General features: G+C 33.1%; 1 protein-coding gene across 1 annotated transcript in view; it reads left to right on the forward strand.

Annotated features, from left to right (window-relative positions):
- DPH6 (diphthamine biosynthesis 6) overlaps window positions 1-13,980 on the forward strand; it is a 174,638-nt gene that overhangs the window by 128,898 nt on the left and 31,760 nt on the right. The window contains exon 6 of the mRNA XM_082618128.1: window positions 11,822-11,883. Coding sequence (XP_082474254.1) covers window positions 11,822-11,883 — 62 coding nt within the window. The remainder of the gene's footprint in view (window positions 1-11,821; window positions 11,884-13,980) is intronic.

Genomic DNA, 13,980 nt, shown 5'->3' on the forward strand with positions numbered 1-13,980 from the left:
TCTTTCTAAAGAAAGATCACTAATTGGATCTAACTGGATCACTAAAGATCTAATTGGATCATGTCATCCTCTGCTTAGAATTTCTCTGTGACCTCGCATTCAAGTACAAACTCTTTAAAATGAAACACAAGGCCCTGTAGGATTTGGCTTTTGTCTACTTTTTTTTAAAATTTATCTATTTATTTTTGGCTGTGTTGGGTCTTTGTTGCTGCGCGTGGTCTTCTCTCTAGTTGTGGCGAGCGTGGGCTACCCTTCATTGCAGTGCGCGGGCTTCTCATTGAGGTGGCTTCTCTTGTTACGGAGCACAGGCTGTAGGCACGCGGGCTTCAGTAGTTGTGGCTCGCAGGCTCTAGAGCGCAGGCTCAGTAGTTGTGGCGCACGAGCTTAGCTGCTCTGTGGCATGTGGGATCTTCCCGGACCAGGGCTCGAACCCGTGTCCCCTGCCTTGGCAGGCAGATTCTTAACCACTGCGCCACCAGGGAAGCCCCCTTGTCTACTTTTTTAACCTCAACTTTCACCCCTCTAAACGCTCCCTACTCACATCAAGCTTCTTTCACTTTCCAGTCCTCATTATGTTGAAAACTAATATGAAAAATTAGGAAGATATTTCTATAATAAATATTTAAAGTCCCCCCTTTAAAAATTAATTTGAGGGCCTCCCTGGTGGCGCAGTGGTTGGGAGTCCGCCTGCCGATGCAGGGGATACGGGTTCGTGCCCCGGTCTGGGAGGATCCCATATGCCGCGGAGCGGCTGGGCCCGTGAGCCATGGCCGCTGAGCCTGTGCGTCCGGAGCCTGTGCTCCGCAACGGGAGAGGCCGCAACAGTGAGAGGCCCGCGTACAGCAAAAAATAAAAAAAAAATTAAAAAAAAAAAAAAATTAATTTGACTCGCATATCTTCCACTTTTTATTCATTTTTTTCATATTAAAACTGTGTTGTATTTCAAAGGTAGAAGAAGGACCATTTGAGCTATCATCAGCAAGTATTGATTATCATTAACTGCATAATTGTATTTAATATGATTTATTGGTCATTCATTTCATGGGTGCCATGATCTTAAAAGTGAATCCATGAAGTGTCTGAGTCTCCTTCATGTTACATACACTGAAGTACAGTACCAGTTCATAGATTTCAGAAAGAAGTTACATGTTGAGATGAGTCCTAATACAACCTCTAAGATAGCTAAGCTTTTAGTGATCTAATTGTAGAAATGGAAAATCTGGAAATTCAAATAAGATCCTTCCCCCAATAGTCAACTTTCAAAACATGTGAGCTAATTTTTACCTTAGAGATCACATAATCAGTCTTTTTTATTTGTTCTTTTGACTCAAATATAGTGGTTATATTTATAAAGTGCTCAATTGTAGAATAATGGTGTGCTCAGTTGAAGTCTGGGAACAAAAAGGTTATATTTACCAACAAAAACATTAGAGCTTTTGAAATGAAATTCACTTGTTTTGATGGCCAGTGAGCCTGGTAAAAATAGGAAGAGATTATTGGGGGTGGGGAGGGGTTGTGTTTAACTTTTGAAGATACACAGAATGCTCCATTCCTGTCTGCACTGAAATTTATCAAGATTTATAGGCAGACTAGAAATTGCTTCTCAGAGTGATTATACCTTTTCGAATATCACCTACTGATTTTACAGTAAAAGTCGAGGCTACAAAAGTTGAGGACACAATTCATTTTGTTTGACTCTGTTAAAAGTAGCATTATCAAACATTTCGTGATGTTTCTCTCATATCATATATTGGGCTGTCATGAAGAAATAAACCTCCACTTGCTTTCATGATAGTAGACAATAAATTGACTGATATAATTCAGTTGAGAAGTTGAAAAATACATTGAAAATAATGGGGCATAACATTGTAGGGTTAACATTTATTCATAGATGATACAATTAAATAGAACAGGCATTAACTTCAAGGTCAGTCAGTAAAGTAATAAAATTCAATATTTTAATTGAATTGTAATTACTTCCCATTGATACATGCAAGTAAAGTAAAATAGATGTCAGCTCTGCAAATTATGGTTCTTCCTCCTAATTAATTTCTTAATTCTGCATGGAGTTATCCAGTGCCTAGGTCTTGTTGTGGGTTTATTCATCCACCCAGCTTCCATCAATGAATGTCTGTATGTCATGATTAAATGATTAGGTGTCAGGATTTATAGTAAATTGTTCTGCACTTTGAAGAAAATTTTGTTAGTAACTTAAAGTAGCTTATCTAGGTATTTGAGTTAAATGTGCTTTAAATGTACTTTATATTTATATAAACATTATTAAATGTTGCCATCTCAATGATTATAAAGGTTTTCCTAAGGGAGCTAGACACATTGAGACTCACATTCCACACCTGACTGATTCAGGAGGTAAACTGAACAGACTGTTAGAGTTTTGGTGAAGCACAGTTTCTGTGCATTCATGACCCAGGCTTCACTAGAGAAGAGACACCTAAATTGAGTGAATCTAAAAAAGAAACATCTTTTTCAAGGACTAGGATAAATTGAAGCTTTTAGATAAAGTTGAATTGCATGGAAAAAGCCCATGAACCATTGTGGCTTTTTCATAGGCTTTTCACAGTCCCTCAAAAGGTTTTTACATAATATAGTTTTATATAAAATAAAATGGGAATGAAGACATTACAAAGATTAGGATAGAGATTTTCAAATTGTATTGAAATTGTATTGGGTCTAGATACTAGCATTTATTCAAAGAAAGAGAAGATTATGCCTTCGGACTGGCTGCATTTACCAGTTAAATAGCTACTGTTTAAAAATTGAAAATAAAATGAATACGTAAGATGGATTTTAAAATTACTGAGGTGTGTTATATATTCATGTACTCCAAAGTGGTTCCATATAGTAGAATCATTTGAGAGCAAATATATTGGTATATTAGCATCTTTCTTTAGTTGAGTTTAAAAATATAATTGGATACTTGTTGATAAAACAAGTAAATTAAACTGAGAAGTTATTTATTTTGTCTAAGCTTTGTGTTAAATTTTAACTCAAACATTGACTTTATTATGTAAAATATTTCTCTCTAAAGCACTTAAAGCATAAATCCAATGATAAATATATTTTATTGATACTAATCTGACCCTGACTTTCCATTCTCAATTATGAAGGATCTGCAGTGTCAGAATTCTCTGTGCATATAATCTAGTTAGAAAATACCAAAACCAAAATACATGAGGTAAAGATTAACATCTTTGGGCTTCATAATTATAGATAAGCTAACAGTTTTTTTTTTTATGTTAAACTGATCTGTTTCTCCAGATGCTTGTTTTAAAATTATCTTAATAATTGTCTTATTCCATTTAGAGAAATTAAATATCATACAGATTGTACATACAATGCTAAGATGTTTCTAAATGAAGAAACTTGTGAAAAAATGTGTAAGTGTAATAAAATTAAATATTCAATCATCCATTATATTTATAAAAATAAGTTACAAAGAGTTTTCATTTGCATATAGTCTAATATTTATGGAAACATCAGTGTTTTAGGCAGTAAAAAATTTCTTGAGAAAAGTTCCATATCTGAGTGTATTCTAGGGTAGGATGAATAATCTTCCTACCGCATCCCTGACTAATATCATCCCACGTGTAATAGTATACCAATTTAGAAGAGATCTCGGAGATCAGGGTGGCTTCAGGCCATTGATTTCTCAAGGAGAGGAGCTTGAATTGCTAGGAGTCTCTGGATCTTATCCAAGGAGATATTTTATAAAAACAATTTGAAATGCACGTCTTATGGGCAGTGATCGTGAGGTCCCCAATGACTTGTCACTTTCTAATGAACAGAAAAATGGAAGCAAAGACAGATTGCACTTGCACAGGGTAACCAGCATCAGGAGAAAAGCACTTGAGTAGTCATTACCAACTACAGTAGAACATGTTAGCCTGACCCAAATATGTATTATATACAGTGTTGATTTAAAGTAGAAAGATTCATTCAGAACAATATGTACATTATTGTATGGAATCTAGCCAAGCAGTTTCATTATTAAAACTTAGACATTTTTTGGAAAAGAATTATAGTCTATTTAAATAGTATCATCTCATGAGATAAGAACTCCTAAATCATTGTTTATGCGAAGATGCCTACCAAAATCACCAGACATAACCTCTGATAAATTTACAATGTGTCAAAATTGTTTGTTTCTCAGTTCCCGCATTTCCTTGGTTTTACACGTCCATTGGGATCATCTATTGATGTGTGTATGTGAAATATCCTTACTGATTGGCCTGCCCTGTGTAAAAGATCTAAATTGTCAGACCATGACTCGTAACAGCATCTCATCCTCACCAAACATGGTGCAGACTGTATTACCAAACTATAATGACTCATACATGCAGCTTATTTCATTATTAACTCTGAGAAAAAATGTAACTCTTTTATTTTAGCTATTTTATAGTTTTACAATAATCTCCTAGTGAAATGATATATAATGTGTTTCAGAAAAATATTTGAAAATCTTCCTTAAAGTTTTAAATTTCTATTTATTCTAATTATTTTAGCTCCATAGAATTTTCAGTGCTTATCCTAGGAATAAATAAATTAAAAATATTTCTACGAATACACAAAAATCTTGAAATAATTTTACCAGGGTGTACTTCTGTGATGAATACAGATTCATGTGGAAAAAATGTGCCCAATGTGACTTATGTTTACATATTTTACTGACCATCTTATGTAAAGGCAAGCCAAATTACTTTACTGCTACATCATGGAATGCAGCCATCTTTGAAATGAGATATTACAGCTATTTCTCTACTTTAACAGTTCAGAACTGGGGCATGATGATTTTGCAATGAATTAAAAGGCTGCAAGGAAAATGGAAAGATTGTTGGCTTGATCTTTCATTGCCCACCTGTATAAAATCACATGCTCTTAAATTCCTTTTCATGCCTTTTAGATAGGCATTTATTTACTCCCAAACCCTTATAGAGAACACAAAACATAAATTCTTAGGTTCAATCATGAGAGACTTTTTAAATGATTTTAATGATGTGTAGCCTGATGCTAAATGCTAAGGTGATATGTATGTGCTATGTGACCAGTATATATGAGAATCAAGGAATTGGAAGGGCGGCTAAAAAATTACTTCCTGCCATGCTGGCCTTGTACATTCTTGCTTTGAGTTTTCCAAATTTCCACCCCAAACCATGGCAGTAATAGATGAATATATGAAGGAAAAGTATGAAAGAGCTGTGCTGGAAAGCATTATAAACATCTCTGTGAATTAAGAATGAATAGACATACAAAATAATTCAGAAATGAAGCTGTGGGACTGTAATACAAAGGGTCAGGAAATAAGCAAAAGCTATTGGGAGGTCACAGTCCTATGGGGAAACAGACTGAAAGTGCCTCCTCTGAGGGAGAACCTCAAAGAGATAAAAATAAGACATCCATTAAAGAAAAAGCAGTTAATTAGAAAAATAAATCACTCAAAATGAAATAGCAACAGTATGATGTGAAAAGTAAACAATTTGAAATTTGGGGTGAAACATAGAGTCATTTAAAAAGCAAAATAGTGGGCAGAATAAACTCTAGATGAACCAAGTCAAAGACAGAATGAGTGAAGCAGAAAAAAATAATTCACCCAGAAGACAGCATTGAAAGAGCAACTTACAAATATGGGGGATAGATAGGAAGATAGCAGTATTTGTGTAATAGATGTTTCAGAAAAAAATAGAAGGCAGAAAAACAGTATTTACAGATATAATGGCTGAAAACTTTTTAGGTTTGAAGAAAGATGAGTTTTGGAATTGAGAGTGCATATTAGGTGCTGTGCAGTGTAAATAAAAATAGATACTTTGTGTTAAAATTATAGAATGTCATAGGTAAACTGAAAATTGTACTGTCTAGCACAGAGAAAATGAAGATTCCTTATATGGGAACCACTGTTTGACAGCGTAAATCTCATTAAGAACAACTAAAGCCTAAAGAAGTAATAATATATTACAACTAAACTGTTAAGTGGTGGAGATAGCAAAATAGACATTATCAGACAGGTAAAAACTAGGAGAGTTTACCACTCACAGATCTTCAGTGAAAAAATAAAGATTGGACTTAAGTCAGAAATAAATTGAATTCCAGGAGAAATGAATGACAAACAATGGTGAGCACAGACACTGTAAAATGTGTTCATAAGCTTACATTTTCTTGCCCAAAATGATGGAACTAAAATTTAACACAGTGATAACAACTTAAATGGTAAAACTTATTTAGTGTCTAGTTAAAAACATGCTAACTTGTTTTGGTCAAAAAGTTGCTAAATGGAATTCCCTGGCGGTCCAGTGGTCAGGTCGCTGGGCTTTCAGTGCTGAGGGTGTGGGTTCAATCCCTGGTGGGGGAACGAAGATCTTGTAAGCTGCGTGGTGTGGCTAAAAAGAAAAAAAAAAATGCTAAACATAAATTCTTAGATTAAAAATTTTTTTAATAAATTCTTAGATTTATATTCTAAGGTTCATAAATTCTTAGATATTTAATACTTTAGACTTAAATACTGTGGTTTTGAATGAATGTTAAAAATTACAAATGATTACTGGAAGAGTAGAAATTCAGTCTACAGCTTTCTTTTTTTTATTTTTCAGATTAACATGCATTTATTCACTAAAAATTTCTTGAAAGCTTACACTTGAAAGTGTTCCAGGCACTGTACTAAGATGAGACCGATGAAAAGGATAACATTTTTTTGTTTGTTTGTTTTGTTTTTTTTGTTTTTTGAGGTACGCGGGCCTCTCACTGTTGTGGCCTCTCCCGTTGCGGAGCACAGGCTCCGGACGCACAGGCTCAGCGGCCATGGCCCACGGGCCCAGCCGCTCCGCGGCACGTGGGATCCTCCCGGACCGGGGCACAAACCCGCGTCCCCTGCGTCGGCATGCGGACTCTCAACCACTGCACCACCAGGGAAGATGAGGATGACATTTTTAAAAAAAATTTTATTGGAGTATAGTTGCTTTACAATGTTGTATTAGTTTCTGCTATACAGCAAAGTGAATCAGCTATACGTATACATATATCCCCTCTTTTTTGGATTTCCTTCTCCTTTAGGTCACCACAGAGCACTGAGTAGAGTTCCCTGTGCTGTACAGTAGGTTCTCATTAGTTATCTATTTTATACATAATATCAATAGTGTATATATATTGGGAGATTGGGATTGACATATATAGTCTACAGCTTTCTAATCAGCAGAGAAAACAAACAGACAAAATATCCTTTTTGATCCAGTATGAGGCAGAAAGTGGCAAAGGAAAAAATATATATATATAAAGTTTAATGTAACAAAAAGTGCACAATAAGGTGATGGAAACAAGTCCAGACAAAAAAAAAAATTGTAAAATATAAAAAATATAAAATATTTAAAATCAATTCTTTGAATTTGTATTTATAAGATAGGATAAAAAATTTCAAAACCCAGTTATATGTATGTCAGAAAAACGTTAACAAAAGAAAGCTGGTGTTGTAATGTTGATAAATAGAATATATGATAAAAGTCATATGTGGAGATGAAAAGCTCACTACATCTTGATAAAGGAATAATCCTCCCAAGAAGTTTTAGAAATTATGAATTTGTGTCCATAACAACACACCTCTCAAATGTATAAAACAAAACTTTCAATTATAAGAAATTATTAAAACCAAAATCATAATGGGAGGTTTTAACCACCCCTTTATTTGAAACTGATGGTTCATGGAAACCAAGTATTAGTAAGGTCATAAAAGATATGAACAGCAGAATTAACAAGATCATGATTTTTTATGTTTAGGTATAAAATCTTACTTTGCTTTCAGCAGATCCACTTTCCAAGCACAAATGGGGCATTTATAAAATTTAATCATCTATAAGTCACAAATGAGCTTCACCAAATTTTGAAGAATTATCATATAAAGACTACAGTCTTGACCATATGCAATTAAGTTAGAAGACAACAAAAAGTAGTGAAAGTAAACAAACATGTTTTGACACTTACAAGAGTAATCTTAAATAACAATAAAAATGACAAAATATTGAAAACAGAATGACAAATGTGTCACTTTCAAATCTTCTGGGATGCAGCTAAATTGGTACTTTAAATCTTCCTATTTAAAAAGTAAGAAATGTGTAAATATAAATGAGTCAAGCATTCAAATCAAGAAGCTAGAAATAAATAAGCTATTGAATGAACACAAAGAAAGCAGAAGTAAGGAAGTGACAAAAGTAAGAGTAAAATTTATGAAATTGAAAAGTGGAGAAAATATTAAAAACAACAAAAAGCTGGCACCTTAATGAGACTCCCCAAGTTGCCAGATACATGACAAGATCCATCAAAAATAAAAGACCAATAAAGTATTCTGCCTTATGTGAATTCATAAAATAAATGGCCTTGGTTTAGAAGTGTTTCAGTATTATTAAGAAAAGAAGATGAATGGTCTATTAGAAAAATAGTCATTTTCACAGTAAAAAACAAAAAAGTTACAGATCTGGCCACAAATTTCTGAAGAACATGTTCCACCTCAATCATACAAGAGTAAAGATATGCAAATAAAAATACCAAGGAGATAAATATCATTTTTTCCTATCAAAATAGCAAAAGTTTTAAATTTAATAATATCTAGTATTGGTGAAGATGTTAGAGAACACATCTCAGTAGATATAGACAAAGTATGTATAAAATTTGGTGTCTGTTCATGCTATAAAACAGCAGAATTAGCAAGTATGATCATGAGAACAGCGAAGAAATCTTAGCAAATGAAGTATAGATGGAAACATCCTTTATCCAACATAGAGAAGCAACATAGTCTGGCAATTGAAAGCCTGGACTGTATAGCCAGACTGCCTAGGTTTGAATTTTCATTTTTATCTCTTGGTAGTGGGTGATCTTAGAGAGTCACTAAACTTCTCTGTGCCTCAATTTTCTTACATATTAAATAGGGATAATTATAATACCACTTATTGGATTGTTATGAGAATTCAGTTAATATTTGCAGAGCACTTATAACAGTGCCTTGCAGATAGTACTATATAATCTATATATATATTTTTAAAATAAATTTCACAAGGAAAAATCATTTCTAACAGACATGTTAATTAGCAAACTTTCTCTTGCTGGTCTAAGATAAAGATAATTGTACCACTAGAAGTTATAGCCGTTGGAGTTATGGGTTCTGATTAGAGTCCTTTAATTGCCAAATAACCATCTCTGAGTGTAGATTAAAACAGACACTTGTATATTTCACTGGATATGCTGAAATATTTTAAAGTAAGTTGTAGGCAACGTGACACAGATTTCCATATGTATGGAAACGTTGTTTGGCAGAGGTGGCATATACATCAACAGAGAAGGGATTCCATAAACAGTACCTACCCATAAATAAGAGATACAGTTATAACACTATATCTATGATAACTGAAAGTAAATTCTACATGGATTGAATATCTAAATGTGAATAGCAAAAATTTAAAACTTTGAAATGAAAATATGAGACTAACATTATGTGACCATGGGCATCATTTATTACAATACAAAGGAAGAACATTTTTAAATAACAATTCTTTTGACTACTATAAGGTTAAAAAGTTTATGTTTATCAGGAGACCCTCCCTCAATAAAAGAAAATGTAATGACACTGATTAGGAAGATATTTAGAAGATATTAGGAAGATATTTACCGTGCCCATAATGATGAAGGATTAGCATTCAGAATATATCAAGAACTATGAATCATCAAAAAACAGCGTTAAAAATAGGCAAATGATTTTAATAAGCAATTCACAGAAGTGAAACCCTGAATGAATGGGCAATGAAATATGAAAAAGTGCTTACTTTTAATAGTAATCAGAAGATGAAAATTAAAACAAGTATCCAAAACATTTTTTATATGTCTATATAACTCAGATTGGCAAAGATGAAAAATCTGACAACATTAATTATTTTCACCTTATGGGAAATAAGAATTCTATTTCCTTGATGACAATACTGCTTTGGAGAGCAATTTGGCATTATATAATGGACTTGAAGATTATATGTATATGTATATATGTATATATAAAATAGCAATTAAATATATTTTTTCTCCTCTATCATATTGCAATAGTAATTTCACATAAAAGCATATTTACTGCAGCATAGAAAGTACTTACTAGTGACAAAACAGACATTAGAAATAAGTCAGTGCCCAACTGTGCATCTATTGGAAGATGGATAAGTAAATTCTGATATATCCATATAATGGAATACAATACAACAGTAAAAATGGATGGACCAGAGCCATAGTAATTACTATAAGTAAATCTCATTAACAATGTGAATTGAAAAAAACAAGTAAAAAGTTATCATTCGTGTTAAAATTTGATATACATGAACAATAACAAATATTGTTTTGGATATGTACATTTGTAATAAAATTATAAAAGCATAGTTGGGAAATAACATACCAACTTCAAAAGACTGAAGGCTAGGGAAAATAGATTGATTAAGGGTAGATATACTGTGAGATTCTATTATGTTGATGGTGTTGAAAGAAAAGTTGTGGAGGAAATGGGGCAAGATGTTAATGCTTATTAAATCTGGGTGGTGATTACATAGATGCTTGTCTCAAATATTTTATTTACCTACTCATTTTAAACATTGAATTGCAAAGGTTGCAAGGGTTGACAGGAATAAAGGAACTGGACAAAGTCAACAATTAGTTCATCAAGTGTTTACCCAGCCAATTGAAATTTTGACTTTAATGAATGCATCTTGAGAATAAGATTGCTGTGAAAGGAGTCAAATAATGCATCTAGTGCTAGTAGTCTGAGTTGTTTCCTTTGGGATTAATGTAATTTAATATCAGTAGGAGAAGAATCCTTAATCTTTATCTGACTTCCCTTTTATTATTCTGTATGTGATTATAAGAAATACCATGTTACAAAGAAGGCATTTGACTAGAAAAAGAAAATTATCACTCAGTTTGTATAATTAATAAGCTGATTGGTTTAAACCAATAATAAATAAAAATAGCCTATTTAAATGAACCTAAGCTAATACATGTATTATGGATGTAAATATCTAAAATGAATTCATTCCTTTCATAGCTGACTTGTGGCATGTGATTTTTTTCCTGGCAGGTTAGTTTTGGCATGTGGGAAGAGTTCCTGTTGTCCACAGTCGTCTACCTATACCCCATAACCCACATAAACTCTGCTATTATATCAGTTGAACATCTGTATCAGAGATTATGCAAATGCTATTGGTACTATAATGATTGTTCAGAGTGTTTCTATTTTTTCTTGGAAAACGCTGTCACACCAGTGGTCATTGAAATGAGCTGTCATTTAATTTGGTAATACAATTATTTGTGTCCATATGCTACTAAGTGAATTAATTATATAGGCATACAGTTTACGACTCTTTTATTTTCTACTTTTATTCTCCAAATAAGAAGTTTGAAACAGATAAAATAGAAATGTCAGAAACTTCTCGCTGTTGTCCATGAGTAAAAAAAAATAATAATAATTAAAATACCAAGGATTTAAATTTCATAACTTTGAAATGATACTTTTTTTTCCATCCTAATTACAATTCCTCAAAAATGAAAAAGGGATTGAAACAATGCGTCTGGTAGTTGATGAAGTGCAATTGAAATGAATTGGAATGAAACTTATTTTTCAGGAGCAAGAAAACCAGTTACCCAAGGGCAATAGAAAAGTAAGTACTAGTAAGGTACATTTTGTCTTAAAATACACATACACTGGTTTCCTAGGCAAGGAGGAGCCAAGGGAAGGGAAACGTGTCTTTAAACCTCCATTTTAATTGTTATCTGAAAAAAATTTAACCTTTCTTGGCAGGTTTAGATCCAGATAAGCATCTTGGAAAAACCCTGGACCAAATGGAGCCTTATCTCTTAGAGGTAAGAATTTATACTATTTCTCAAAATATAGGCATCTAAAGCAGGAAAATAAACAATGCCATGATATAATGATTATACAAGCAATTTTTAGAAAAACTCAGATACATTGATGATACAGTTTTATGAAAAAATTAAACCTCTAGTGGATATGAAAGTATGTTTTAAATTAATTACAAAAGTTATATCAGCTCGTTGAGCTCACTGAAAGAGTAAGCTATACCTAAAAGGAAATTGTTCTGTCAAGAAGTTTACTTTTATTAAAATCGACATTGTTAAGTACTATACAGTACCTGATAGTCTCCATCAGTACCTGATCAGGTGCATTTCCATCAGAAATGTGAGTGGAAACTTCCTTTAGAGATTATCTAATCTAACCTCTTCTTTTTTACCAATTAGGAAATTAATTTGCAGAGTAGTAAATAAATTATCCCAAAGCTTCAAATTACAATTGTTTAACCCTTATCATTGTCAAATCCTGAATATGTTCTAAATATTAAAGAAAGGTTTTGTTATTTTTACTCTTTTCTATTAATTGTATTATATTTTATTAGAATTGGGGTCAAATGTTATGATTAGTATGACTATGCTAAATTAGCTAGAATAGTGTAATTATTAGAATTTTTTTTATTCTACAATCATGGTAGAAAAAAGAAAATCACCCTACTTCTGTGACAGAAGTGAACTCCTCTATTATCATTTTTCCCTCCATGTTCTTCATCAAAATTGTCTCTGGACATTGTTAATACCATTGCTGTCATATGAACTGTTAGCAGGTGTACTCTTCACTAACTATAGATTTCACATTTTCTTTCAGACTTATTTGTACTTGATTATTTTATGGCTTATCAATATGTACCAAATACCTAGAAATCCCTAAAATGCTAATTCCTTCTTTTATTAAGCATTATTAAGCATCTAATATGTGCCAGGGAAATAGTAATGATTAAAATTAAAATGCAATGCTTATATAATTGTGACAAATTATATTTGATTTCTAGATAATTTGGTGTCATTTATTTAAGTCTATCTAATGGACATGATTGCTTTCCCTGCCCTTCTGATAGGACTCTTCTCACAGCAGTTTGTTCTGTGGCCAACATATCTATGTTCACATCTATCCACTACCATCAGACTAAATTTTGTTTCTGCAAAAACAATGTGTAGATAAATAATGAAATTAAATTTATGAGGGTGAAAGAAAGAGAACTTTGGAAATGGGAGACTGGAGCTTTGGCAAAAGAGCTTTTGTAAGCTGCTTCTAAAATTTGAAGTGAGTTCAGGTTTCAAGCATGTAGAGATTCTTTGTAGAAAAGGTTAAGTGAAGTTTTAGGATTGCCATGATGTTGATTGTGAATGAACCTGTATGTTATCATATATGTTTAAACACAAAAATGCAGAAATTATTTTATTCAGCTTCAGCAAGTTCCTCACATGACCTGGAAATCTTACATTTCATTAGAAAAATAATCTACCCATTCTCTATAATGGTCATTTTATTCCTTCTCTGCTCCTCAAATTTCTAATCCCTTCATTTTTTCTCCTCGCAATGAGAGGATGACTTGTTTCTTCCTTCACAGAAAAAATAGAAATCATCATCCTGGGAATCCCTCCACCTCTGAGCACCACTCCTTCTAACTGATATGCACTTACACCTATCCTTACTTGCTGTGATGGGGAGAAGTGTCCTTCATCCTGTCTATGGCTAATATACTCTCTGTGCTCTAGATCCCATTAGCATCTACCTTCTTAGAGACCTTGCAATCAACCCTCCCCCTCCAGTATCTTCCTCCTCTCTCTCTTTATGGTCTCCTTCACATCACTGTTGAAACATGCCACCATCTCTCCCATCCTAAAGATTCCCTCCCTCTTCTCTAGTTATTTCTCTAGCCACTTCTCTTTATTCTTTGCTTCAAAACCAAAAATTTCAGAAGTGTTATCTGTATTCATAGTACTTCCTCGCGTCTCAGACACCTCATATACCTAGCATCTTACTTCTTTTTCCACCTCTAAATGGGTACAGCTCTGATCAAGATCACCCATGATCTCCAGTTTTACCAAACCCAACAGACACTTCTCAGTCCTTATTTGACAGTTATA

Source organism: Mesoplodon mirus, assembly GCF_964341445.2.
Source record: "Mesoplodon mirus genome assembly, chromosome: 4".
Taxonomy (NCBI): Eukaryota; Metazoa; Chordata; class Mammalia; order Artiodactyla; family Ziphiidae; genus Mesoplodon; species Mesoplodon mirus.